Source organism: Zingiber officinale, chromosome 10B (genome assembly GCF_018446385.1).
Source record: "Zingiber officinale cultivar Zhangliang chromosome 10B, Zo_v1.1, whole genome shotgun sequence".
NCBI classification, from domain to species: Eukaryota; Viridiplantae; Streptophyta; class Magnoliopsida; order Zingiberales; family Zingiberaceae; genus Zingiber; species Zingiber officinale.
Window position 1 is genome coordinate 69,993,434 of NC_056005.1, and position 26,262 is coordinate 70,019,695.

At 33.8% G+C, this 26,262-nt stretch overlaps 1 protein-coding gene across 3 annotated transcripts; it reads left to right on the plus strand.

The window, feature by feature from the left end:
* Nucleotides 1–6,086: 6,086 nt before the first annotated feature.
* LOC122029817 lies at nt 6,087–25,762 on the plus strand. 3 transcript variants are annotated; one of them, XM_042588947.1, is made up of 7 exons: nt 6,087–6,496; nt 11,958–12,020; nt 12,202–12,338; nt 23,406–23,446; nt 23,554–23,602; nt 24,508–24,672; nt 25,310–25,762. In XM_042588947.1, the coding sequence occupies exons 1-7, from the start codon at nt 6,162–6,164 to the stop codon at nt 25,501–25,503; spliced, it is 984 nt and encodes a 327-aa protein (XP_042444881.1). In that variant the 5' UTR covers nt 6,087–6,161; the 3' UTR covers nt 25,504–25,762. The 3 variants fall into 3 exon arrangements, with proteins under 3 accessions (XP_042444881.1, XP_042444883.1, XP_042444882.1); XM_042588949.1 differs by having other exon boundaries at nt 25,370–25,762; XM_042588948.1 differs by having other exon boundaries at nt 23,409–23,446.
* Nucleotides 25,763–26,262: the final 500 nt, after the last annotated feature.

Below are 26,262 nucleotides of genomic sequence, written 5' to 3' on the forward strand. Positions count from 1 at the left end.
GCCTCCTTGTGTCGGTGGCGGAAGGCCAAAACACCAAAACCCCCTTTTTCCTAGTGAAGGCGTTGGAGCGAGAAGGAGTAGAGTAGAGGAGAAGAGATGATGGCGGCCGGCGCCGACGAGGAACGGGAGGCTAAGAGGGAGAGGGAAATCCTGGTTCCTGTTGGCGGCCGCCGCAACACTACGAGCCCCTAAGGCGGTGGCGACAGTAGTCGCCGGAGGCGGCGAAGCTGGACGCTTGAAGAGGCGGCAACGCTGGACACCGGAAGAGGAGGTGGCGCTGGACGTCAGGAGAGGAAGCGGCGCTGGGCGTCGGAAGAGGAGGCATCGCTGGACGCCGGGAGAGGAGGCGGTGTTGGACGCGGGGAGAGGAGGCGGCACTGGACACCGAGAGAGGAAGCAGCGTCAGCCTGGCCCGTCGCCACAGGACGGACCCGACGCCTCTCTCCCTCATGCTCACAGCCGCAACGTCCAGCGACCTTTACCGCCGCCGAGTCCGGCAGCCACCACCTTCGCGTATAGCGACCATCGCAGCCTCTTCCCGCGTTCAGCGCCGCTTCCTCTCCCGACGTCCAGCGTCGCCTCCTCTCTCGACGTCCATCGCCGCCTCCTCTTCCGGTGTCCAACGCCGCTTCCTCTCCCGGCGTCCAGCGCCGCCTCCTCTTCAGGCGTCTAGCTTCGCCGCCTTCGGCAACTACTGTTGCCATCGCCTTAGGCGGCTATTGTCTCCAGCGGCCACCGGCACTACCTCCGATGGGCGTCGCCCCCTGGCGACAACCACCGTCACCCTCCGAGTAGCGGTCGCCTGTATGCTCAGGTTTTTTACTATTTGTCTACTCTGACCTGCGAGCCGATAGAGTATTCGGCCTGCGTGCCGCTATTGCATTCTGGCCTTCGTGCCCCTATTCCAGCCTGCGAGCTGGCATTGTAGTTAGATCGCGCATCGCCATGCGGATCCATATCGCGCCCGGCTTTAAGCCACAGGAGCCAGTTGCTCATCTGACGGACGTCTATCTATTCTTCACGATCGCGATGACCTGATTAGCGCCGCAACCGGCTCATCCATCCATCCATCCGAGGGCGCCTCCGGGGCCAGGGTACGTTGTCGTATTCATTTTGTACTTATTTTATTATCCTGTTATTATGTGGATACTTATATGTTCGCGAGACCCACCTCGAGTATCGAGGTACCAGGGATCGGGGCAACCCGATCACCGGTTGCAGGTGTTGTTGATCAGAAGACATCGGACGACTTGGTCAACACAGGAAATAGCTCATCAGTCGGGTCATGAGGATACGGTCAACCTTCCAGACACGTCATACCGACATGTCAGTCTTCTCAAATTCCCGATAAGAATAATATACATATTATTTAGTTTTATATTTATTTAAAATAATATACTTTAAAAATAATAATAATTATTTAAATTTTAGTTTTACGTGTTTTATTGTAGCATAACGATCACCGCAGGCCCGCTCCAGTACTACTCCATTTTCTTATATGATTAAAAGGGAGATAAATTATGAGAACTTCTTTCGTTATCCTTTACATGGGGTAGCAAGGTGAAACAATAAGTGAGTAAACAACAAATAATAAAAAATAATAATAGCAATTGAATCGATCAATGTCCCACTACTCATTTACATAATTGATATAATAATATAAGATAATTAAGTATGGCTAATAATATGAAATTTCAAACCATTCAAGTTTGTACATAGAATCAATTTAAGATCTGATTGGAATCATATATAGTAAAATCTTAATATCTCAAATTATATTATTATTTATATAAATTTAAATTAACTAATAATTTAATTATCATTCTCAACCCTCATTAATATTTATATTTTTATATCATAAAATAAAAAGTATAAAATATTTACTAACATAATAATAATCATATTTAATCTCAAGAATATTCTTTTGGTTCATCAGATGATACAATTAAAATATCAACGAAACAGCTAACATAACACACAGAGATGAATCTACGTATGGACAATTTTAAGCTATAGCCCAACCCTTTTTTTTAAAAAAAATTTACCATTTGATTAATTTTAGTTGATTCTCTGAACATATTCCACGAGTCAATTGATAAAACTCAGTTAATCTTATTGACTAATCTTAGGATGATCAATTCGATCCCACGAAATTTTTTCACTAGTCACTAGGGGTAAATTGGGAAGCACTCACAACGGACAACCCAAAATCCCAGCATCCTTTGGTTACGTGCCCCATTTGAAAGAAAAATTTCTATAAATATATCATAATTGGGGATTAAATCACGAATATCTGAATGACAACCTAGATATTCATTTACATAATTGAATTGAACAATGTCCTACTATTCATTTACATAATTGATATAATAATATAAGATAATTAAGTATGACTAATAATATGAAATTTCAAATTAAGGGTGTTAATTCGAGTGAATCGAATTAGGTTGGCTTGATTTTTTTAATCCAATCTGAATCCGACCCGAACTCGAATTCAACCTGAAACTTCTAATCTGAACCCGACCAACCCGATAACCCGACTCGGATAATCCGAAAATCCAATTCAAAATGATTTTTTTAAAAATATTTTTCCTATAATTATTTACTTTTATCCTAATACTTCATCATTATCATTGATCCGGCAGTAAGGTCGGGGGACCCCTCCTGGAGGGGAGTCAACGCCACGTGGAGGTCAAAAGGCAAAATGGTCAACCTAAGGTCGGAACGATCGGATAGGAGTAGGGTTAACCGGCCGACCGGATGAGAGGGTCCGAGCCGGAATCAAAGACAACCCGACGGGGAGTCGGGTTTCCGACGCTCATGGTAAACAGGGTCGCCGGGCCGAGCGGGTAGCCCGCTCGGCCGAGGCGTAAAGCATCAATGCTGTGAAGGAACAGTCTCAGTCGAACACCCGGTCGGACCGATGCCTGCTGAGCGGATGGACGCTCGGCTCGGGGAGAAAGGAGACAAGGACAAGGGGACATTGGGGAACATTATCTTCTGACAACAGACATATTCGACGACCAGGCCATACGTAGAATCGTACGACGGAAGGTTCCGCTGTTCCATCATAGAGGTGCTCAGACTATAACAGTATGGTGTCAGATATGCTCCTCTGGCAAGTCCATACTAAGGTATGGTATAGGACACGTGTACGCCTCGGTAGGTGTGCACAAGCCTCCTCACAACTCTATATAAGAGTCCTCAGACTTCGCCAGAGGTATGCGATCTCTCATCTTTGGAGCCACTTCATCCTTTTCCTCTTGCCTGACTTGAGCGTCGGAGGGTCGTCGCCGGGAACCCCTTCCCGGCTCGACTTCCTTGCAGGTTCGCCGGAGATTTGTGCAGCTGGTCGGAGATAGAGGAGAGCGTCACGTCCCCAGCGTCCGTCGACTCAGCGTTCGGACATGATCAATCATATTGATATTAATATAGATTAAAAATATCTTAATTTTCAAAATAAAATTTAATTTACCTCCAAAAAATCGAATAAACTTTATATTTGGTCAACCTGAATCCGATCCCACCAAATCTAAAAATTTTCAACCCGAAAATCCTCCAATCCAAATCCGACCCAAATCCGAAAATGCTCAACCCGAATCTAATTTTTTTTAGATCAACTCAAGTTGAATCATTAGATCAAATTTATTTTTAACACCCCTATTTCAAACTATTCTAGTTTGTACCTAGAATCAATTTAGGATCGTAGAATCGTAATCCTTAAAATTTTATGATAAAATAATATCTAAAAAACTTATTTATAAATATATACCATTGATACTGACAACTCAAATTATATTCTTATTTGTATAAATTTAAATTAACAAATAATTTAATTATCATTCTCACATAATAACCCTCATTAATATTTATATTTTTATATCAAAAATTAAAATATAAAATATCTACTAACATAATAATAATAATAATAATAATAATAATAAACATCAAAAATATTTTCTTAGTTGATAACATACTCCAATTTAAATATCAACGAAGCAGATAACGTAAGGGACAGAGACAAATCTATTTATGGGCAATTTTAAGCTAAAACCCAGCCCATTTTTTAAAATAATACCATTTGATCAATTTTAGTTGATTGTCTAAACACATTCGAGTAAGCTGATATAGTGATATGCCATCTTGCTGTTGTAGAATATTTTCTATATTAAATAACAAAAATGGCCTTACAATATTTATTAGTTGCTTATATATTCCTTTTTTTTATTTATTTCTCCTTCAAATAATAAATTTTATTGGCCCAACGAACAAGGTTGATCAGATTTAACGTAGTTGAATTAGTTGTTCCATCCAACTGGTTAAGACAAGTTAATCTATCAAGACAGACTTATAAAAACAAAAAGATTGGGTAAGCTAGTCAAGCTGAATTTATGTTGAATTAGGGATGGATGTATATACGGACGCTTAGTATGATCTCATGTCGCAATCATTTTTAATAATACATAAATTTAAATTCATAAATAATGAAAAAAATTATTTAATAAAAATTTAAAATTTGATGAATATAAGAAGAAACTAAGATAGTAACATACTCATACAAAGCGAAATCTCTTCAAAGTAGACTTGGCCAACTCGAGATCAATCGAGTTTATTTCTAATTATTAGATCTATCTTTGCTAGTTGAAATTATTAAATCTCTTGATTAGAACACAAATATAGAAAAATAATTTTCTAAAAACCTATAGATAATATCAGACAATAGATATTTAAAAAAATTATCATTTTAAAAAAGATGATAAAATATTATTAATAAAAACTAACTCAAAATCAACTTAATAGAAATACTCTTAAAATTCTAATTAAAGATTAAAAAATGATAATAAAAAGATTAAACATCTTTTGGGGCTCTTAAAAAAAAACTTAAACTTTTTTTTTTTTATAAAATCGAGCAAGTAAGGGCAAACTTTGAAATTGAATCTGATATATTATAAAATTCCATCTAAGTCAAACGTAAGATCTTTAAACATTTTCATTCTTATTTCCATCATGTATCGTTCCAATTCTGTTCCGATATTACTGGAAAATCGATTCTCCACTATTCAATAGATTTGTGCATCTGGATCACAATCCTATGATCTAAGATTGCTACACGTGTATTCTTGTTTCTATTTAGAGGATCAAAAGCGAAAATCCTACTCTAATTCTTAGAATGCGTTTGGTTGAGGGTTATCCTTGATAATTTTGATTATCCATTCAAGATTATCAACGAAAATCTAATTTGATTCAGACAATCGATGATTCCCGAATAATGTTTCATGCCGACACGTCATTATGAAATCTGAGATTTTTCTTGAGGGTTAATGAAATTTTTTTATCCAAAATATCCTCGAATAAGAGAAAAATGTAAAGCAAAAAAATAAAAAATATATAAAATAAAATATTTTGTTTTTAAAAAATTAAAAAGTAAAAAAGCATATTTTTTTTAAAAAAATTTTAAAAATAGAAAAAACATAAAAAATTGAAAAATAATAAAAATGGGAAAATGATAAAAAAGCATTAAAAAAATAGAAAATAGAAAAAATGTAAAAGAATTTAAAAATTAAGAAAAAGTAAAAAAATAATAAAAAAATGTAAAAATATATAAAAACATAAAAAAATTAAAAACACAAAAATAGGAAAAATATAAAAAACAAAAAAAATTTAAAATATATAAAAAATAGAAAAAAACATAACAAAAAAAAAAACATAAAAAATAGTTTTTTTTATAAAAATACGTAAAAAAATAAAAAATAAAAAAAATAAAAAATGGAAAAAATAAAAAAAACATATAAAAATAAAAAAAATGTGAAAAAGGAAAAAAAAAAACTACTTATAATTACATAATTAAAATTATACATGATAACTTATATATTTTTGGACACAAAATTATTTATAGATGAAATTTCATAGATCATAATTATATTTATATAAATAGGTCCATGATATGCTAAAAGAACAATCATTTTATTTTATTTTTATAGATCCCATTAATTTATGTGTCTTTCAGCGTTTTCTTAAAATATTTTTGTTTGAGTTTATTATTTTTCAAAATTTTATATGAATGATGTGATCCATCCGGTCCAGAGAATACGTGCCCGAAAACCCTCGGAGGGTTTGGCTAAGCGGCACCGGCGATGGAGCTCTCATTCTGAACTCATCAAATGGGTCGCATCCTCGCTTCCCTTTCCATCCTTCCGTTTCCACTTCATCCTCAAGGCCGCGAATTGAGGTCAGGGTTCCCAGAATTCAGGGCTCTCCCTCCGCCTCTCTCGTTTCGTCTGGGGTCCCGACGAGGCCTGGAGCCTCTCAACCTGAAGGCGAAGCAGCGAGCGGCGCGAAGCGAACACCTCTCTCCGTGGGACGATAAGCCGTACGAGTTGTTTCCAGGTGGGAAGAAAGTTTACCTCGACGAGCAGGACGTGTTGAGCTTCCTTGACCCGCCCAAGGAGCTCATTCCCCTCGATCCCACTTCCTACAACCCTGCAGCTTATCTGTGGTGAGACCCCAATGCCGGATTTTTTTTCTTGTTATACGTTGTTTTCTAATTGCGTCATAGTACCGATTGAGAAGAAAAAGTTTTTTCTTTGCAAATTTTCTCAAGTTCTTGCTCTGTGTTCTAATGTTTTAGAATCCATGGGTGAACAACTAATGGAATCTTATTTTTTCTTCGATGGAAGAGGGACATACAATTAAATCACATTGCACCAGAATAGCGCATTCACAAAATGGAACTAGTCAGATGAGCTTGATTAAGTTATTAGTTGTAGCCATGATTCATGGCCATGATGCGTTGATGTTTGATGTCTTGGTAATGGGATTTAAGTTATATATTTATATTTGATCATTTGCATTGAGTGTGCAAGACTTGTCTGAGATTGAGGTGACCAACAACAACAACCAAGCCTTATCCCACTAGGTTGACTTAGATATATGGATCCTTTTACGCTATTGAGCTCTATCTCCAACTATATCATCATTTATATTTAAATAAATTTTATCTTGTTTTATTATTGCTAACCAAGCCTTTTTTGGTCTTGTTTTTTCTTGTTTGATATGTGTGTTTGTCATAGTTTGAGATTGCCTAACTGGAGCATTTATTGGTCGTCTAACCCATACCATCTTTAACGTGTCTCTCGGAGTTTTCTTTCAATAGATGCAACTTCGACTTTTTCTCTAATGCTCTTATTTCTTATTCTGTCTATTCTCGTATGCCCATACATCTACCTGAACATCTTTATCTCTACAACTCTCATCTTATGCTCATGTACTCGAGTCATAGCCCAACATTCAACTCCATATAACATACCATGTCTAACTCCGGTTTTGTAAAATTTTCCTTTAAGTTTTAGAGGTATTTTACGGTCACATAAAACACCCGACGCTCTCCTCTATTTTAACCATTCCGTTTGTATTTTATGTAAGACATCTCTCTCAATGCCTTCATCATTTTACAAAAATGATCCTAAATATCTAAAGCTCTCAGTTCCGGACAACTTGTCATCTCCTATCTTAACAATTGTCTCATATATCTAATATTGCTAAACTTAAATTTCATATATTCTGTCTTTATTCTACTAAACTTAAAACCTTGCCCCTCTAGTGTTTCCCGCCAAGATTCTAGTTTATCATTTACTCCATTACGTGTCTTAGTTACCAAAATAATACCATCTGCAAACAGCATGCACCACGGTACTGTGTCTCGAATATGTGTAGTGAGTTCGTCCATAATTAGTGTAAAAAGATAGGGACTTAGAGATGATCCTTGATGTAACCCTATCTTTATTAGAAATGTTTCAGTTACTTCATCTTAAGGCTTTACACTAGTCATTGTATCCTTATACATATCTTTACTTAGTTCAATATATGCTATGCTAACACATCTTTTTTCTAGAATTCTCCATATAATTTCTCTTGGGACTCTATTATAAGTTTTTTCTAAATCAATGAATACTATGTATAAATCTTGTTTTTGCTCCCGATATTTTTCAATTAATTCTCTAAGAAGACGTATAGTTTCTATTATCGACCTTCCAAGCATGAACCCAAATTGATTTTTAGTCACCGTATCTCTTTCCTTAATATTTTTTCTATTACTTTTTCTCCAAGTTTCATGGTATAACTCATTAGTTTAATACCCCTATAGTTTGTACAATTTTGTATATTTCTCTTGTTCTTATATAAGGGAACTAGAGTACTTATCCTTCATTGATTAGACATTTTTTCGTTTTCAATATTATGTTAAATAATTTTGTAAGCCATTCAATACGTTGTTTCCCTAGACACTTTCATACCTCTATTGGAATATTATCTGGTCCAACGACTTTTCCATTGTGCATCTCATTTCAAGCTTGTTCTACTTATGAAATTTGAATTCTACGATAAAAATTTAAATTCCTATGCTCATCTGACTTATTTAAATTACCTAAGTTAAGTTGGTCACCTAAACCTTCATTAAAAAGTTGAAGAAAATATCTCTTCCACCGCTCTTTTATTTCTCCATCGTTTACTAGTACCCTATTACATTCATCTTTAATACATTTTATTTAGATAACATCTCTTGTCTTCCTTTCTCTCACTTTAACTATTATAAAAATGTCTCTTTCCCCTTCTTTTGTATCCAATTTTTGATATAATCGTTCAAAAGTTTCATTCTTTGCTTCATTCACTATTCTCTTAGATTCTTTCTTGGCTATTGTATATTTTTTTAGATTGTCTTCGTTCTTACAAATATATAATTTCTTATAAGCTATTCATTTTCCCTTCACTTTCTCTTGTACTTTCTCATTCCACCGTCAAGATTCCTTACTTAGTGGTGCATGTTCCTTTGACTCACCAAGTACACTCTTAGATATTATTTTTAACTTTGATACAATCTTATCTCATGTCATATTAGAATCACCGTATATTTCACTTAATGCTTGTACTCCTACCTTTTCCTTATATATATTTTGCTTCCCATCTTTTAACTTCTACCACTTAATTCTAGGAGTCGTATATATTTTCTTTCTATTGAGGTGACCAAACTTGGGAAATGGACTATATGGATTGAGTGTAGAGTTGTGAGGAACTTCAAACTCGTAGATAGATGAATGTTGTTTAATGTGTTGGTTGTTGCAATTAGGGGTGAGCAAAAGTTCAGCTAAACTGAATTAATTGAAGTTAAAAGTTCGGTTCGGTTAATTCGGAAATTCATTTTTTTTCTAGAAATATTGATTTAATCGGTTCGGTTTTGAAAATCAAAATTCGGTTAAACCGAGATTTTTATTTAAACCAAACCAAACCGGAACTAAACCAAACCAAATCAAACCAAACTGGACCCAAATCGAACTAATATTATGAGTTGAACCGAACCAAATTGGAACCAAACCTAACCAAACCAAACCAAATTGGAATTAAACCAAACCAAATCGGAATTAAACCAAACCAAACCAAACCAAACCGAAAATTCGGTTATTTCGGTTAAAAACCGAATTAACCGATGTTTTATCGGTTTGGCCGGTTCAGTTTTTTTGAAAAGTTCGGTCGGTTCGGTTGGTTCAAAAATAATTTGGTCGGTTCAGTTTTTAGTTTAATCGGTTCGGTCAGTTCGGTTTAAACCGATTGCTCACCTCTAGTTGCAATCTTAGTTTGCTTTGGGTAAATTGATTGTATTGATGTTTTAATAGATTAGGTAGAGATTGGGTTACTGAGATTTTCTTTTTTTGAAGCTTTGCAACTTACAAGTGTTTCTGAGTCATATGTTTGTCGACAACCCAGTCCCGAACTGTTGGCCAACCTATGTAGTTTGTAACCTGACTATAGGGGAGTTGCTCAACCTGATCAGAGTGCTAATATGTTTCAGTTGATTGGAGCACTTTTAGTCTACTAGAGTAACTTTCCAGCAAAGTAGAGATTTTAAGGCACAAAATTTGTTGTCTGAATTTTTGTAGACCAGAATATATTCTGCAGGATCCAATGTTTATATTTTTGAATGCTCTGATTGAACCAGTTTCACAGTTGATTGAACTGCTCATTTTCAGCTTGTGTGAGTGAACATTGGTTCATGATATATAATGCGTTTGGCTGTTGAAACATTTGCCACAAATTTTTTGAGCTCCATTTATTGTGTTTTATTTCTATCTAGTCTCCAAATCATATTCATATCCAAGATCTTGGAAAGTTTAAGGCTTTGACTTATCTGTGTAAAATTTTGGTTTGTTGAAATTCCATCAGTAAAGTTAAAGTCTAATCACTTTATCCTCATTTGTAGAGGTTACTCTATTACCTCATTTGAAAGAGTGATTTAGCAGAATTTGGGAATGACACGCCAAATGTGTCATACATTGTGGAGCAAGAGCATTCTTTAAATCACATTAGATCCGTATGTTAACATTTTTTTCTTATTTACATCGACTATCATTATTTATATATTGTCACGTACACATACCTTGATTTAATTTTTTGTCGTCACCCGTCTTCTCTAGCCTGCCATTCAATTCTATATTAGAATAAATAGATTTCATTGTAGTTTAGGTTCACGTGCTGACAGCTTGGCATCAATATTATATATTTTTTTCATTGTACATGCTCCCTTTTGATTACATTTTTGTAGGATCAATCTCACATCTAGATGGGATTGACCATAGACTAAAATTTCAATTTTCAATTCAAAGTTAGTATTAGTTGCACAGCGAAAATAAGAATGCAATAATTTAAAACAAAAAACAAATGCTAATAAATCAGTTCTACATAGTTCTGAACCCTTAATTCCTACTCCACAGGCTATGATTCATAAGGTGAGTTACTCTTTGAATCCAATTATACTTTCAAGTCTTTAAGTTCTCTTCTTACAAAGATTAAAACAATAGGCACAAGAAGAAACAATTGAATCAAATATGAATCTTGAAGGTAGAAGAGAGCTTTAAAATGGTGATTATGAGCACTTTCAGTTGTCATCACGAGCTCCCCTTGTTCCTATATTTATAGGTAGGTTGGCTGCACTTTAGCCTCAAAACAACTTCTTTACACTTAAAAATGATTAGCCATCTTCTTCATCTTTCTTATTCGAGATCTTGTTGATTGCTCAGTTGACTCCACTTCGAACAGAATAATTCTGATCGTGAGCAGTTCATTGTGAGTCAACTCCCTAATCAAGTCAACACCAGTCGACTAATCAACTGAACTCAACCTCTAGTCAGTTGGATCATTGATTACAAGTAATCTAAGGCCAGTCTTTGCCTAGTCAAGCTCTATCTAAATCTCAAAATACAGGTTCAATTGACTTAAAATTCACTATGAATTTCTTATCAAGCCATTGTGCCTTTGGGATTTCTTCATCTTCCAAGAAGTCTTGCTTCTAGGTCTTCCTTGTCTCGCCTTTGGGTTTTCCTTGGTTCCCTAGTGTTTAGTCAACCTTGACCTGCCAAAACTTTTGGCCACTAAATTTTTGGTCATTTCTAACCTGCGTAGACATTCATCCTCTAAGCATCCGGTCATTTGACTTGCTTGGAATTCTTTGATTGCAAGTATCTGACGAGCCTTGACATACTTGGACTTCTTCCACTGTACAAACAAACTTCAACTTAAACTTTTTCCCAAACTTTGAAATCACTTGGTTGAACTCTATCACTTGGGATATGATTGCACATACAATTTCCCCAAAATTACTCGGTCAAACTCGACTAAGATTGCACCAACAAATTCTTCATCATTATGAACACATAATGATGATAGTGTTAATTGAAGGAAATTACTAAGAGGAACATATGACATATCCACTACGGGCTTTGTTATTTAACTGAATAAGTTGTATTGTTAGATTGAAATGTTGAGTCACTTTTGCCTTGTGAGTGATCCTTTATGCTGAATACATGACAGGGTGCCATCAAAATGTTTAGTGGAAATTTCAATCATTTCTATGATTTTTATCTTAGTTTGTTAAATATGCCTGTGAGCAGACATGGTTTGAACTTATACAGGAAGAAAATTGGGGATATTCCTGAAGAAAGGCGGCATAACTTGTTGCGTACAGTTAAAGGAGGGTAAGTTGATTGCTAAAGATAATCTTTTGAAAAGAATTTGAGATTCCGTCACGTATTGTCATGCAATGTGTAATTTATACTTTTCAACTGTCATGTAATGTGTAATTTATACTTTGTTAAAGACTCAAATACTATGATCAACATATCCTAGAATTCATGTGAAATTCTTGTTATCGTGCAGACTGATATCAAGGTTGTGGGAACTAGCTGGAACACGTTATCAGGATGCCAAATTTGTAAAGCTAAGTGCATCTCCCTTGTTATCTCTTGGAAATAATTCCAAGGCACTGGAAATTTGGAACTGCCGGGCAAGTGAAGGTATTTTTACTTGATAATATGTCAATCTGTGTTTCTGAAATTCTATTTTGACTTTTAATGGTAGAAAATTCTTCCAATCTCCAATGTTTTTTTGCTGCTGACATCCTTTCTTTGTTGTCCCTTGGTGAAAGTAATTGTGTCACACATGCCCATGACATTCTGACACGGTGGTAACATGTGCAATTATGGGATAGACCAAGTCTTTTTGATAAATCTTGCAATACTTGTGAAGCAAGGGCTTTGTGTAGTGTATAACATGCCCTATACGTTTGATCAATAGTTTTTTGGGGCATATCTGTGTAGTTTATAGATAATTTGTGGGGAAGATAGTATTATAGCAACAATCTTTAGTGGTTTGCAAGTCACTCCAATTAGTACTATAGCAATAATGATTAGTGGTTTGCAAGCTACTCCAATACCAATGGAATCTCTGGTCATTGAAACATACATAGCATTTTTGCAATGGCATGGTTAGTCCTAGTCTGTTGGAATCCCTATCACCTAAACTTTTTTTTACTACCCAAGTCTTTGAGACATTTCAAAATTGAGAAATCTTTAGGAGCAGGTGCTATTAGAGAACAAATAGCCGATTCAGATTTGAGAATTATTACAAGTAATTCATTGGTAGAATGGAAGGTGTCAGGGGAGGAGGGTTCCACTGGAAATGAATGGGAAGATAGAAAAATTAGAAAAATAAAAGATTTTTTGGTTAGACGCATGAAATTAGCTAAACATTTTATTCAAACAAATGTAGAACTAGAATGGATGGTTTTGTGCTTATTAGTTTGTTGGATCCAGTGAGTGTGTGGCTTGGTGAACATTTTAAATATCAAAATGAGCATCATCTATAAAAATCCAAGTTCAATCAAATATCCTAGCTAGTTTTACATTTTTCTAATGGGATTCTTGGTGTAATTGTTAATCTTTGCCCATGCTTCCTACAAGGGAAGGAAAATAATAAAAAAAACAAGTGACTAATTTTTTTTTAACACATCACTTTCTCTCCTTTTCATTTGTATAAATAAGAGAGGGCAGGAAAAGATAGTAAAATTCGTTCCTAATTTTCCTCTTTATTGCTTCCATTTGATTTGGGCAGGACACTCTTTTTGCATAATGGAGCTCAAATCCAAACTTTAATAATTAAAAATTATTTTCTTTTTAAATTTATTTTTAATTAATGTTTTTAATAAACAACATGGGACATGCACCACTAAGTAAAGAATCTTGGTGGTGGAATGAGAAAGTACAAGAGAAAGTGAAGGAAAAACAAATAGCTTATAAGGAATTATATATTTGTAAGAACGAGGAAAACTTAAAAAAATATACAATAGCCAAGAAAGAAGCTAAGAAAGTAGTGAGTGAAGCAAAAAATGAAACTTTTGAACGCTGATATCAAAAATTGGATACAAAAGAAGGGGAAAGAGACATTTATAGAATAGCTAAAGTGAGAGAAAGGAAAACAAGAGATCTTAGCCAGATAAAATGTATTAAAGATGAATGTAATAGGGTATTAGTAAATGATGGAGAAATAAAAGAGCGGTGGAAGAGGTATTTTCATCAACTTTTTAATGAAGGTTTAGGTGATCAGCTTAACTTAGGTAATTTAATTAGGTCAAATGAGTATAGAAATTTTAATTTTTATCGTAGAATTCAAACTTCAGAAGTAAAACAAACTTTAAATGAGATGCACAATGGAAAAGCCGTTGAACCAGATGATATTCCGATAGAGGTATGGAAGTGCTTAGCGAAACAAGACATTGAATGACTTACAAAATTATTTAATATGATATTGAAAATGAAAAGAATGCCTGATCAATGGAGGATAAGTACTCTAGTTCCCTTATATAAGAACAAGGGAGACATACAAAATTTGCAAACTATAGGAGTATTAAACTAATGAGTCATACTATGAAACTTTAGGAAAAAGTAATAGAAAAAAGATTAAGGAAGGAGACCACAATGACAGAAAATCAATTTGGGTTCATGCCTGGAAGGTCGACAATAGAAGCTATACATCTCCTTAGACAATTAATTGAAAAATATCGGGAGCAAAAACAAGATCTACACATGGTATTCATTGACTTAGAAAAAGCTTATGATAGAGTCCCAAGAGAAATTATATGGAGAATTTTAGAAAAGAGAGGTGTTAGCGTAACATATATTGAACTAATTAAGGATATGTATGAGGATGTAACGACTAGAGTAAAGACTTCAGGCGGAGTAACCGAAACATTTCCAATAAAGATAGGGTTACATCAAGGATCAACCCTAAGTCCCTATATTTTTACACTAATTATGGACGAATTCACTGCGCACATTCAAGACACAGTACCGTGGTGCATGTTGTTTGCAGATGATATTATTTTGGTAGATGAGACACGTGAATGAGTAAATGCTAAGCTAGAATCTTGGAGGGAAACACTAGAAGGGAAAGGTTTTAAGCTTAGTAGATTAAAGACAGAATATATGGAATTTAAGTTTAGAAATATTAGAAGTAATGAAACAATTGTTAAGATAGGAGAGGACGAGTTACCCGGAACTGAGAGATTTAAATATTTAGGATCATTTTTATAAAATGATGGAGGGATTGAGAGACATGTCTTATATAGAATACAAGCAGGATGGGTGAAATGGAGGGGAGCGTCGGGTGTTTTATGTGACCGTAAAGTACCTCTTAAACTTAAAGGTAAGTTCTATAAAACCGCAGTTAGACTTGCTATGTTATATGGAGCTGAATGTTGGGCTATGACTCGAGCACATGAGCATAAGATAAGAGTTGCAGAGATGAGGATGTTAAGGTGGATGTGTGGGCATACGACAAAATAAGGAATGAGAGCATTAGAGAGAAAGTCGGAGTTGCATCTATTGAGGACAAACTCCGAGAGACACGTTTAAGATGGTACGGACATGTACTTAGACGACCATTAAATGCTCTAGTTAGGCGATGTGAAACTATGATAAACATGCATATCAAACGAGGAAGAGGACGACCAAAAAAGACTTGGTTAGCAACAATAAAATAAGATAAAATTTATTTAAATATAGATGATGATATAATAGGAGATAGGGCTCAATGGCGTAAAAAGATTCATACAGCCGACCCCACCTAGTGGGAAAATGCTTGGTTGTTATTGTTGTTGTTGTTTTTAATAAACAAAGTTTTAAAATTTAATTTCCTCTCCCTCTTTCCTTCTCTTTAAGGAAACATTTTGATGGAAAATATTTTATAATTCTTTTAAATATTTTTTCTCTTACCTTTTTCTTTCTCTAATTGTTTCCTTCATTTGTAGAAAACAAGACCTTTACGGAACCCCCTAATCTTGTGTTGACACTACATGTTATTTTGCATGCTAAGGCATGTAAATTTTCTTGATCTAGTGTTTTTACGGTTAGAAAAGTATTGTGTTAGATATCTAGATTCATATCCATGTTAAGTAATGTGTTATTCAACTGTCGAAGGCGAGTAGCCATTCGTGATATACCTCTTCTGTGTTGGCCTGGGGACGGGTTGACGGAGGTACTGGGGTGAGCGAATCTCCTTTTTCCATCATGAATTTAATCTATCAACGACTACTAACACCTCATTTGTGAGTAGGCTAGTTGGGATGGTAATTTGCCTTGTCCCCATCAAGACCCACCTCCACTCGATTAATTAGAGGTCGCCTTAATCCCCATCAAGACCACCTACCTATCTGTTTGAGCTTGCCTTATCCCACCTTATAAAGTAAATTGGATAAAGATGAGATAATATAATAACTCATATACCATTTTTTTTTATTTTATGTCCCAATGTATATTTTTTCAATTGTGGGTTCTAAGTCCATATCTTTTTACATTTGTTATGAATGAACTCACTGATACATCAGGACACATTACTATAGTACATGTTATTTGCAAAAGACATTGCTTTAGTCGATGAGAGACATAAATGAGTAAATGTTAAGTTCGAATCTTGACGGGAGACGTTGGATGTTAAGGGTTTTAGGCTTATTAGAGTAAAGATAGAATATATATAGAATTTTTTATATAGTAGATGCAACAAGATAATTGTTAAGATAGAAGATAATGAGTCACCTATAAGAAAGATTTAAGTATCTAAAATTGTTAAGTTATGAAGTGAGCATATGAGCAAAAGATGAGAGTCGTAGAAATAAAAATATTAAGATGGATGTGCAAACATATGAGGACGAATAAGATAAGAAACTTGATCATTAGAAAGAAAGTTAGGTTACAACTATTGAGGAAAAAGTACAGAGATGCATTTAAGATGGTACAAATATATACTTAAATACTAATAAATACTCTAGTTAGACGATATGAGATCATGACAAATACACACATTAATCAAGGAAAAAAGAGAAAAGAAGATTTGGTTAACAATAATAAAACATGATAAAATTCATTAAAATATGTATAAGGATATAGTAGAGGATTCAACTAATTACATAAGAGGATTTATATAGCCGATATCATTTAGTAAGATAAAGGCTTGATTGTTGTTGTTATTTGTATATTTGTTCAATTCTCTTTTTTCTTTTCTGAGTAACATAAATGAGTTATGATCAATAAACGTAAGTCCTCATTAGTATCAAGTTGATTACTCTCAAAAGGGTTTAACAGGAGTAGGTCAACAGGAGGGTTTTTTTTTTTAAATGACATCACCAAAGGACTCATCACTTTCATTAGAGAGTTGCTCGAAGGTGTTATTAGAGGATCCTTAGCTATAATATTTTGTAAAGATCAACTTTTTTCTTTTAACTAAATGTTTATAATTGCACGTGAAGCATGATATCTAGATGATGTTATACTTGGTTCACCTAGAGATGATGGATTTCAATTTTTGTAAATTTATTATATGATTGATATTTAACCTATTTTGAGACATATTTTCTAATTATTATTTATTTTAATCTCAGATCATTATGTGATGGAGCTATTCAGATTATGTAATTATAGTCTTGATTACATTGTCAAAGTTCCTGGCTATTTCAATGAGGTTAATATTGAAAAATCGTACTCCAATTGAGGTCATATTATATCTGCTATTCCTTTTTCTTTCCTTTTTCTTTTTTTTCTAATTTTTACTATTTAACTTAGAAATGTATTAGGGTTTGATTGTTCATTAGAACTATCAGGGTTACGCTTGGACTTATATTGATTATTATTTTTATTCTCCACTAAACACACAAAAAAAAAATGAAACTGTAAATAAGTATACTATATTATTCTTGGATCTATATAAGAAGATCTAGGAGTATTTACAAAACAACGGTTAGACCTCATCTATAATATGGAGTTGAATGTTAAGTTATGAAGCGAGCATATGAGCAAAAGATGAGAGTCGCAGAAATAAAGATGTTAAGATGGATGTGCAAACATATGAGGATGAATCAGATAATAAATTTGATCATTAGTGAGAAAGTTATGTTACAACTATTGAGGAAAAAGTCCGGAGATGCATTTAAGATGGTACAAATATATATTTAAATACTAATAAATGTTCTAGTTATGCGATATAAGATCATGACAAATACACAGATTAATCAAGGAAAAAAGAGACAAAAGAAGACTTGGTTAACAACAATAAAACATGATAAAATTCATTTAAATATGGATAAGGATATAGTAGAGGATTTAGCTAATGAAATTAGAGGATTCATATAGCCGACCCCATTTAGTAAGATAAAGGGTTAATTGTTGTTGTTGTATGTATATTTATTCAATTCTCTTTTTGCTTTTCTGAGTAACATAAATGAGTTATAGTCAATAAACGTAAGTCCTCATTAGTGCCAAGTGATTACTCTCAAAAGGGTTTTACAAGAGTGGGTCAGGAGGTTTTCTTTTAATGACATCACCAAAGGACTCATCAATTTCATTAGAGAGTTACTCAAAGGTGTTATTAGAGGATCCTTAGGTATAATATTTTGTAAAGATCAACTTTTTCTTTTAACTAAAAGTTTATAATTGTACGTGAAACATGATATCTAGATGATGTTATACTTGGTTCACCTAGAGATGATGGTTTCAATTTTTGAAAATTTATTATGTGATTGATATTTAACTTATTTTGAGACATATTTTCCTATTAATTTTTTGAATATCAGATTATTATGTGATGGGGCTATTCAGATTATGTAATTATAGTTTGATTACATTGTCAAAGTTCCTGGCTATTTCAATAAGGTTAATATTAAAACATCGTACTCCTTCAATTGAGGACGTATTATATCTGTTATTTTTTCCCCCCAATTTTTGCTATTTAACTTAGAAATGTAGTAGGGTTTGATTGTTCATTAGAACTATGAGGGTTATGCTTGGACTTATATTGATTATTATTTTTATTCTTCAATAAACATAAAATAAATGAAATTGTAAATAAGTGTACATATTATTCCTGGATCTATAAAAGATGATTTAGGAATATTTACAAAACAACGGTTAGACCTCATATATAATATGGAGTTGAATGTTAAGTTATGAAGCGAGTATATGAGCAAAAGATGAAAGTCGCAGAAGCAAACATATGAGAATGAATAGGATAAGAAATTTGATCATTAGAGAGAAAGTTAGGTTACAACTATTGAGGAAAAAGTTTGGAGATGCATTTAAGACGGTACAAACATATACTTAAATACTAATAAATGCTCTAGTTATGCGATATGAGATCATGACAAATACACAAATTAATCAAGGAAAAAAGAGAAAAAAGAAGATTTGGTTAACAACAATAAAATATGATAAAATTTATTTAAATATGGATAAGAATATAGCAGAGGATTTAGCTAATGACATAAGAGGATTCATATAGCCGACCCTATTTAGTAAGATAAAGGATTGATTGCTATTGTTGTTGTTGTATGTATATTTATTCAATCCTCTTTTTGTGTTTTTGAGTAACATAAATGAGTTATAATCAATAAATGTAAGTCCTCATTAGTATCAAATTGATTACTCTCAAAAGGGTTTAACAAGAGTGGGTGAGGGTTTTTTTAAATGACATCATCAAAGGACTCATCAATTTCATTAGAGAGTTGCTCGAAGGTGTTATTAGAGGATCCTTAGCTATAATATTCTGTAAACATAAACTTTTTTCTTTTAACTAAAAGTTTATAATTGTAAGTGAAGCATGATATCTAGATGATGTTATACTTGGCTCACCTAGAGATGATGGTTTCAATTTTTGAAAATTTATTATGTGATTGATATTTAACCTATTTTGAGACATATTTTCCTATTATTTTTTTTTTTAATCACAGATCATTATGTAATGGGAATATTCAGATTATGTAATTATAGTCTTGTTTACATTGCCAAAGTTCCTGGCTATTTAAATGAGGTTAATATTGAAAAATCATACTCCTTCAATTGAGGTCGCATTATATCTGCTATATATATATATATATATATATATTTTTTTTTTTTTTTTGTCTTCCAATTTTTGCTATTTAACTTAGAAATGTGTTAGGGTTTGATTGTTCATTAGAACTATGAGGGTTATGCTTGGACTTATATTGATTATTATTTTTATTCTTCACTAAACACACACAAAAAAAATGAAATTGTAAATAAGTGTACAGATTATTCCTGGATCTATATATATGAAGAATAATATTCATGAAAATTATTTAGATAGCCCACTTTGATTTTCATGAATCTAAGCTTGTACTCTATGTGAGTACAAATTCAATTTATATCTCTCACTCCTAAGATTACTCCTAAATTCGGTCATGTATCAAATAGAGAGTTACATTAAAAACTTTTTAGACTTTTTAAAGTTGATTTTGATAATATCTCTTATTTTAGAGAATTGTTTTTTTGGCAATTTACTAAATCACACCTCGAATATATTACATTTAATATTGTGTTGGATCATGAAAGAACAAGAGGGGGGTGGATTTCGTAGTTTTAAAAACTTTTCTTATCTTTTGTATCTAGAGTAAGCACCGGAATAAAGTAAAAATAAAAATAAAGAACACGCTTCTTTTTTACTTAGTTCGAAGCCCAATCGACTCCTACTCCAAGGTCCACCATCGTCGATCGCTTTCGTTAGACAATCCAGATAAATTGATATTACAAATGAGAGTATAATGTGCAAGTAAAAGTAAAGTATACCGACAACGATGAATCTAAGTAGCAGCGTAGGTTGTTGGAAGCCTCTTGGTGTCGTAGTAGTTGTAGCCTACACGAGTAGAGAAAGAGCGGTAGTAAGTTGAAAAGCAGGAGGTTCTATCTAGCTCGGAGCTCGAGGGCTTTTTTTATAGGGCTCGTTCTGTCGACTGATAAAGGGTTCTATCGACTAAGGATCCTTTGTTCCTTCCTCGTTTGCGATGATTTGATCTGTTCGATCACGGAAATCTCTCTGTTCCGTCGACGGATCAAGATCTTTCCGTTGACTGAACATCATTTTCCATTTGTATTCGAGTCTTGTTTAATTCTGGAAATAAACTGATTTAACTTTATTCGTTGACTGAACTGAAAATTCTTTTTGTATTCTGGATCGAATCTCACTGTTTCGATATTCCAGGGATCCGTCGACTGAACACCTTTGTTCCGTCGACGAAACATCTTTTTCTGCAAAATAGTGTTAGTAAATAAAAATAATATTTACCCTGCAAAACAGAGTTAGAACATAAATCTACAAACCAAGATTAGTGTAAATATAGTATGCATGAATGAGACAGTAATGACTGTCTTGGTCTCAACTTATAAACATCCGTCGATTTTTTTAGTTGGATCAGTACCTAAGGTTTATCCCTAATGGGACACAACCTCACTTCACTACCTCCAGTAGTTTACCTCAACTCATCTGCCAAACATCGGGTCTTCTAGACTGTTTGGACTTTCTCTGCTCAGGGTTTGATCGTCCGTTCCACTAATTTTTTTTCTCCAATACTAAATTAGCACAATAGCAATAATAGTAATGCAAAAATAGTGTTGGTAAAACTATACTTAGGTTTATCAAAATCCGCTGGTCCGGTCAACCGGAAACCATTTAGTCACACATGTTTGGAGTTCACTCCTTTAAGGCTTCTTATTACCTAGGGTTACCTCCCCTTAGGATTTTCCATTGCCTGCACGGGGAGTTTCACCACCTAGCTTCATTCACTATGACTTTTACTTGGAGTTCACTCCTCCAAGACCTAGGATTACCTCCCCTAGGGTTTTCCTCTTTACCTACGGTTACCTCCTCCTAGGTACCTAGGGTTACCTCTCGAAGGATTTTCCTCTTTACCTAGGGTTACCTCTCGAAGGATTTTCCTCTTTACCTAGGGTTACCTCTCCCTAGGTTCCTAGGGTTACCTTCTTCTAAGGTTTTCCTCTTGCCAAGTATTAGGTCACCTTGACCTACTTGAACTTGCTAATCACTCGGTAGACTACTCACCACTTGTCAGTCATCTGGTTAACATTGACCTAACTAGACTTCACACTTGACTAGGTCAACCTTGACCAAGGTTCATTAAATATATTGTCAAATAAACATTAAAACTCTGGCGGTCGATTAGACACTCTTATAATCATTTTTTACCAAAACAAGCTCTATTTGAGTAAAATCCTTAAACTATTCGTCATTTTAAACTATTCCTCATTTGTAATTTAGTTAGCTGATTTACAAACTACCTTGTGACCTAGAAATTGCAAATTGACTATACTCTTGGAAAAAATAATATGATCTAATGGTTTCAAATATGCAAGAATTCAAATTAATCATTATTATGCCAAAATGAGGGAAAAACCTTATTTGTAACACAACTTCTGGCTTGGAAAAGGAAACTTCTATTACTATCATATTTCCAACCACAACCTGTTTTCCAAATTAGCTTGTGGTTGGTGAAAAGTATTGAACATTGAATTAAGAATTTGACGCTGATTCTAAATTGATGCAACATAAAAACATATTGATACTAAATTAATGTATCAACAAATCACATAGAAAATTTGAACAACATTGATAAAACAAAGATAACTATCTCATATATTAGCGAAACCTAATATCAGCCCTATTAAGCTCCCATCAAAAATAAAAGATACTCTAAATTAATTCTCCTATATGAAAGTTCTTACCAAAATCAACTTTAGAAAATTTAAAAATTTCTAAAATCTAGGTTCCCTATTAGAATTACCTAAGTTTACCCCTTCTTTCCCTAGTTGAAACCGTAAGCGTTTGCCTTGGTAGAGAATAGACAATGCAATTTTTTATGGTCAAAATTATAACAAATACAGAAGTTTTTTAGCTTTTGAGTCTAGCTTAGACCTCAGATAGGGATGTCACCTAACGAAGACCAACTAAGGGATGAACTTGGACAATTTGTGTTGTGAATTAGGCTTAGGACAGCTGGATTGTTTGGGGTTTGGTTGAGGTTGGGGTTTGGCAAAGTTATGGGCAACTCGTCTGGGTGAACCAAGGTGGGATTACATTGTGGTTGAAGTTGAATCAATATTCTGTTGTGGAATAAGATGGAGAATTAATGGTGCTGAAGTGGTGAATAGTTACGCCCAAAAATTATTAAGAGCACTGTCATGTGTTGTGAGCTACTGTAGTGGTCCTCCCCAAAAATTCCCTTTCCATATAGCCTTTATTCTTCATGATTTATAGATTTTATAGTGATGGTCCAGTCAATGACAAAACTACACTTGGCTAAGCGTTCTAATGGATCTAATTTATTTCTTTTGTGGACTTCAATTGTTAATTTTCTTGATCTACCATGTGCCTTCTTTGCTTTCAAGGCATATAGATTGGCCATGTTCATAATATTGGTTGCCCCAACTGTACTTGTGTCATTGATCTGATGGCTCATAAAATTAATGGATAAATTATCCACATCAGTTTTTCATCTAGAAAGCAAAATGAAAAAAAATGGCATTTTTTTTCTTTTCTAGTTTTGACAGTACACGTTCTCTTGTTTGAGATAGAATCTGCAATTGGTCCACTTTTTTTAATCTTGGCTTTCTAGGAACTCAAAACATTTTGTTTCACATTCTTTTGATGTGCAAGTCATTTGACTGAAGTACGAGCTTTTACTGTGTTTTATGCTTCTACTGTTTTGACTTTTTTTGTTGATATTAAAGCAGGAGGCTTGCCTGTTGGATGGTTTCATGACTTCAAAAAGGTCTCTAATTCTGCATAATATATTAACATAAAATTTCAATGTTATCTAATAATCGTATGATTTCTGTTTTTTTGTTGTTATATTCTGATTTTTATGCCCCAGTGCAGGCTATCTTCTTTGGCAAGGATGGGCATACATATGGACGAATTGTTACAGGTAAATTATTGATATTAGATATGTTCCAATACTTGCCATTTTTCATGAATAATTTTAGCTAAAGAGCTACTAGCAATATGTATGAACTATCTTGGTTCTATGTTTTGTAACGCATACTGCAGTTAAATTGTTTATCACTACCCTTAAATTCTATCGCTTTCTTAGATATCCATTAGGGGTGAATGTGGCTCAGGTTTGATTGGTTTTTGACCCAAATTTAATCCAACCTAAGTTTTTAGGATCAAGGAAAATTAATCCGAAACCATATACAAACCTATGTATGGTAAGTTCAAACCTAACTTGAGTCGGGTCAGATCAGATTAGATTGGTTCTTGATTTTTAGTTCACCATCAAAGCAATAATTTCCATATAAAGATTCACTAATGCAACCAAAGTTAAATTTTAAAACTACAAGTTTAAAATCCAAAATAATATATATAAGACCTACTTAATGCAATATAATTATAGATTCAAACCTGTAAAATATAAACATAATATAAACAATGCAATAGAGTCTTCAAGACAACAACATAGAACTCTTAATTTTTTTTGATGGATTTTTGCATCACTATTATTTATTAAACAAAGTTCATGAAGTAACTTACTCCTTTAAGAAATGGATAATTAGTGATTAATTAATTTAGGCCTGGTCATATTAACTGGTATTTTAAGCTACATATATGTATACAACCACCAAGATCCAAATACACTTTGACTCATGATCTGATCCAATACTAAAATGATTGGAGTTTTTGAGTCTGATCGGCTTGGCCAGATATCCAATGGTTTGGGGTTTTGCCCACCTCTGCTATCCATGCAGAATTAATTGACAGAAAAGCCAATTGGTAATTTGGAAAGACAGTTGCTTGGTTATCTACACTAACCCATGTGTTTTTGCGCTTCAGGTGTGCTTTTCTCGTTTGGATTGAAGAAATTTCGTGCTCCTCTGTACTTCAAAGTGAGAGGAGTCATGGAAGTGATGTCAACAGAACAACCATGCGACATAGCCTATGACTTTGGAGATGGGCTTTTGGATCCCTTGATAATCCCTCCTCGCTTCCCAAAACCAGGTAAACTGATAATACGCTTGGAGCACACCTCATGGGGCATTATGTAACTGTCTCTGAGATCTAAATTGTGGTGTTGGCTTTTAGCGAAGTAGTTTTGTCTACTTAGACAAAAGTTGGAATGAAAGAACAAAATTAGGAATGAAAGGAAAGAAAAAAAGAAATAAAATTGTCACATGATGAATCAATTTAATCTCGTCAGAATTTTACATTTTATTTCGGTTCAAATAAAAGTGAAAGGAGAAAACATTTGAACCTTTAGTATTTAAAACATAAAGTGAGTCGCCACTTGTTTTTAGTTTCTGTCAGAATAAACATTGCAGCTGTAAGTGAATGGAAGCAAGACAACATGACTTTTCTGTTCCCTATACTACTTTTCTCCATGCTGAAGAATAAACAAGATGGATAGTTGGTGGAGGTGTGGAAGCAAGACAACGTGACTCCTTTTGTTTCTCCAACATTAGTTTACACTATTTTTCTCGATCTCCCTTTTCCTTTTATATGCATCTCATACTTGCTTGCTATCTGCTAATCACATGAATGAAATCTGCCTTTCTTTTTTCTTCTAATTTGCAATTTGAACTTGAAATTCTGCTTATTTCGATAAGCCTATTTCTCCTCCCTTCGCAATGTTTCTCAGCGGAGCACCCATGGCCGTTCAATGATCATTTGGTTATTTATCTACGCCATGCTGGACCAGGAGTGGTGGTGGGGCAAGCGTGGCAAGAGGGGAAGGATTTGGAACAAGTGCCTAAAAAATTATGCGGCGACATATTAATGGTCAAAGACTTTTATGCGACCGGAGAGGAGGAAGAAAACACTAATTCTGATTGATTGAATGGATTTTGCAGTTCCCTTGGCGCTATCATCTTTCAGGATCTCTCAAGGGACCAACCAATTCAAAAAGCAATTTGTTGAAGGTAGTTATTATATTTCATTACTAGTTGTTAGTGATGGACTATTAGGTTTGATTCCTACCATTCCTTTTTTGTTTTTTTGAAAAATGACAACTATTTTATTGTTAGATTTAATATTTATGTGGATTAATAGTTTTCTCTTTGGAACTAAAGGATATACATATTCCTCTCGCTGTTGTTTGCTGTGTGTTATTTGAGAAAGGTTCAGAAGTAGAAAATGATTGATACGTTAATAAATATTTTTGAATCAGAAGTTATCAATAACAAATCACATGAATGAGTTTACTAATAATATCTTCAAATATCACGATATAAGTAAATTTTAATTTATTAATTTTTTTATTAGACGAGTAAGTGTAGTTTGCAGAACAGGTTTAACATATGAGTTAGGTGGTTCTTGATATATTTTTTAAAATGTGTATTTAAATTCAAAATTAAAAGAAAGCTGATACATAAATAGGTTTAATTAATGATTTTTTAATTTATTATTTAAATAAATTTAAATCGAAATATTCATTAATTGATAAAAATTTAGATAATTATATTTGAGAAGGTTGGACTTCAAATTTTTTTTTTTTTGAAAGTTTCGTTTTGATGTACTTTTAATAATCCATAATTGTCGTTTGATTGAAATTGGTCAGAGATTTTATAATACTTATAGTTTTTTACATGATAC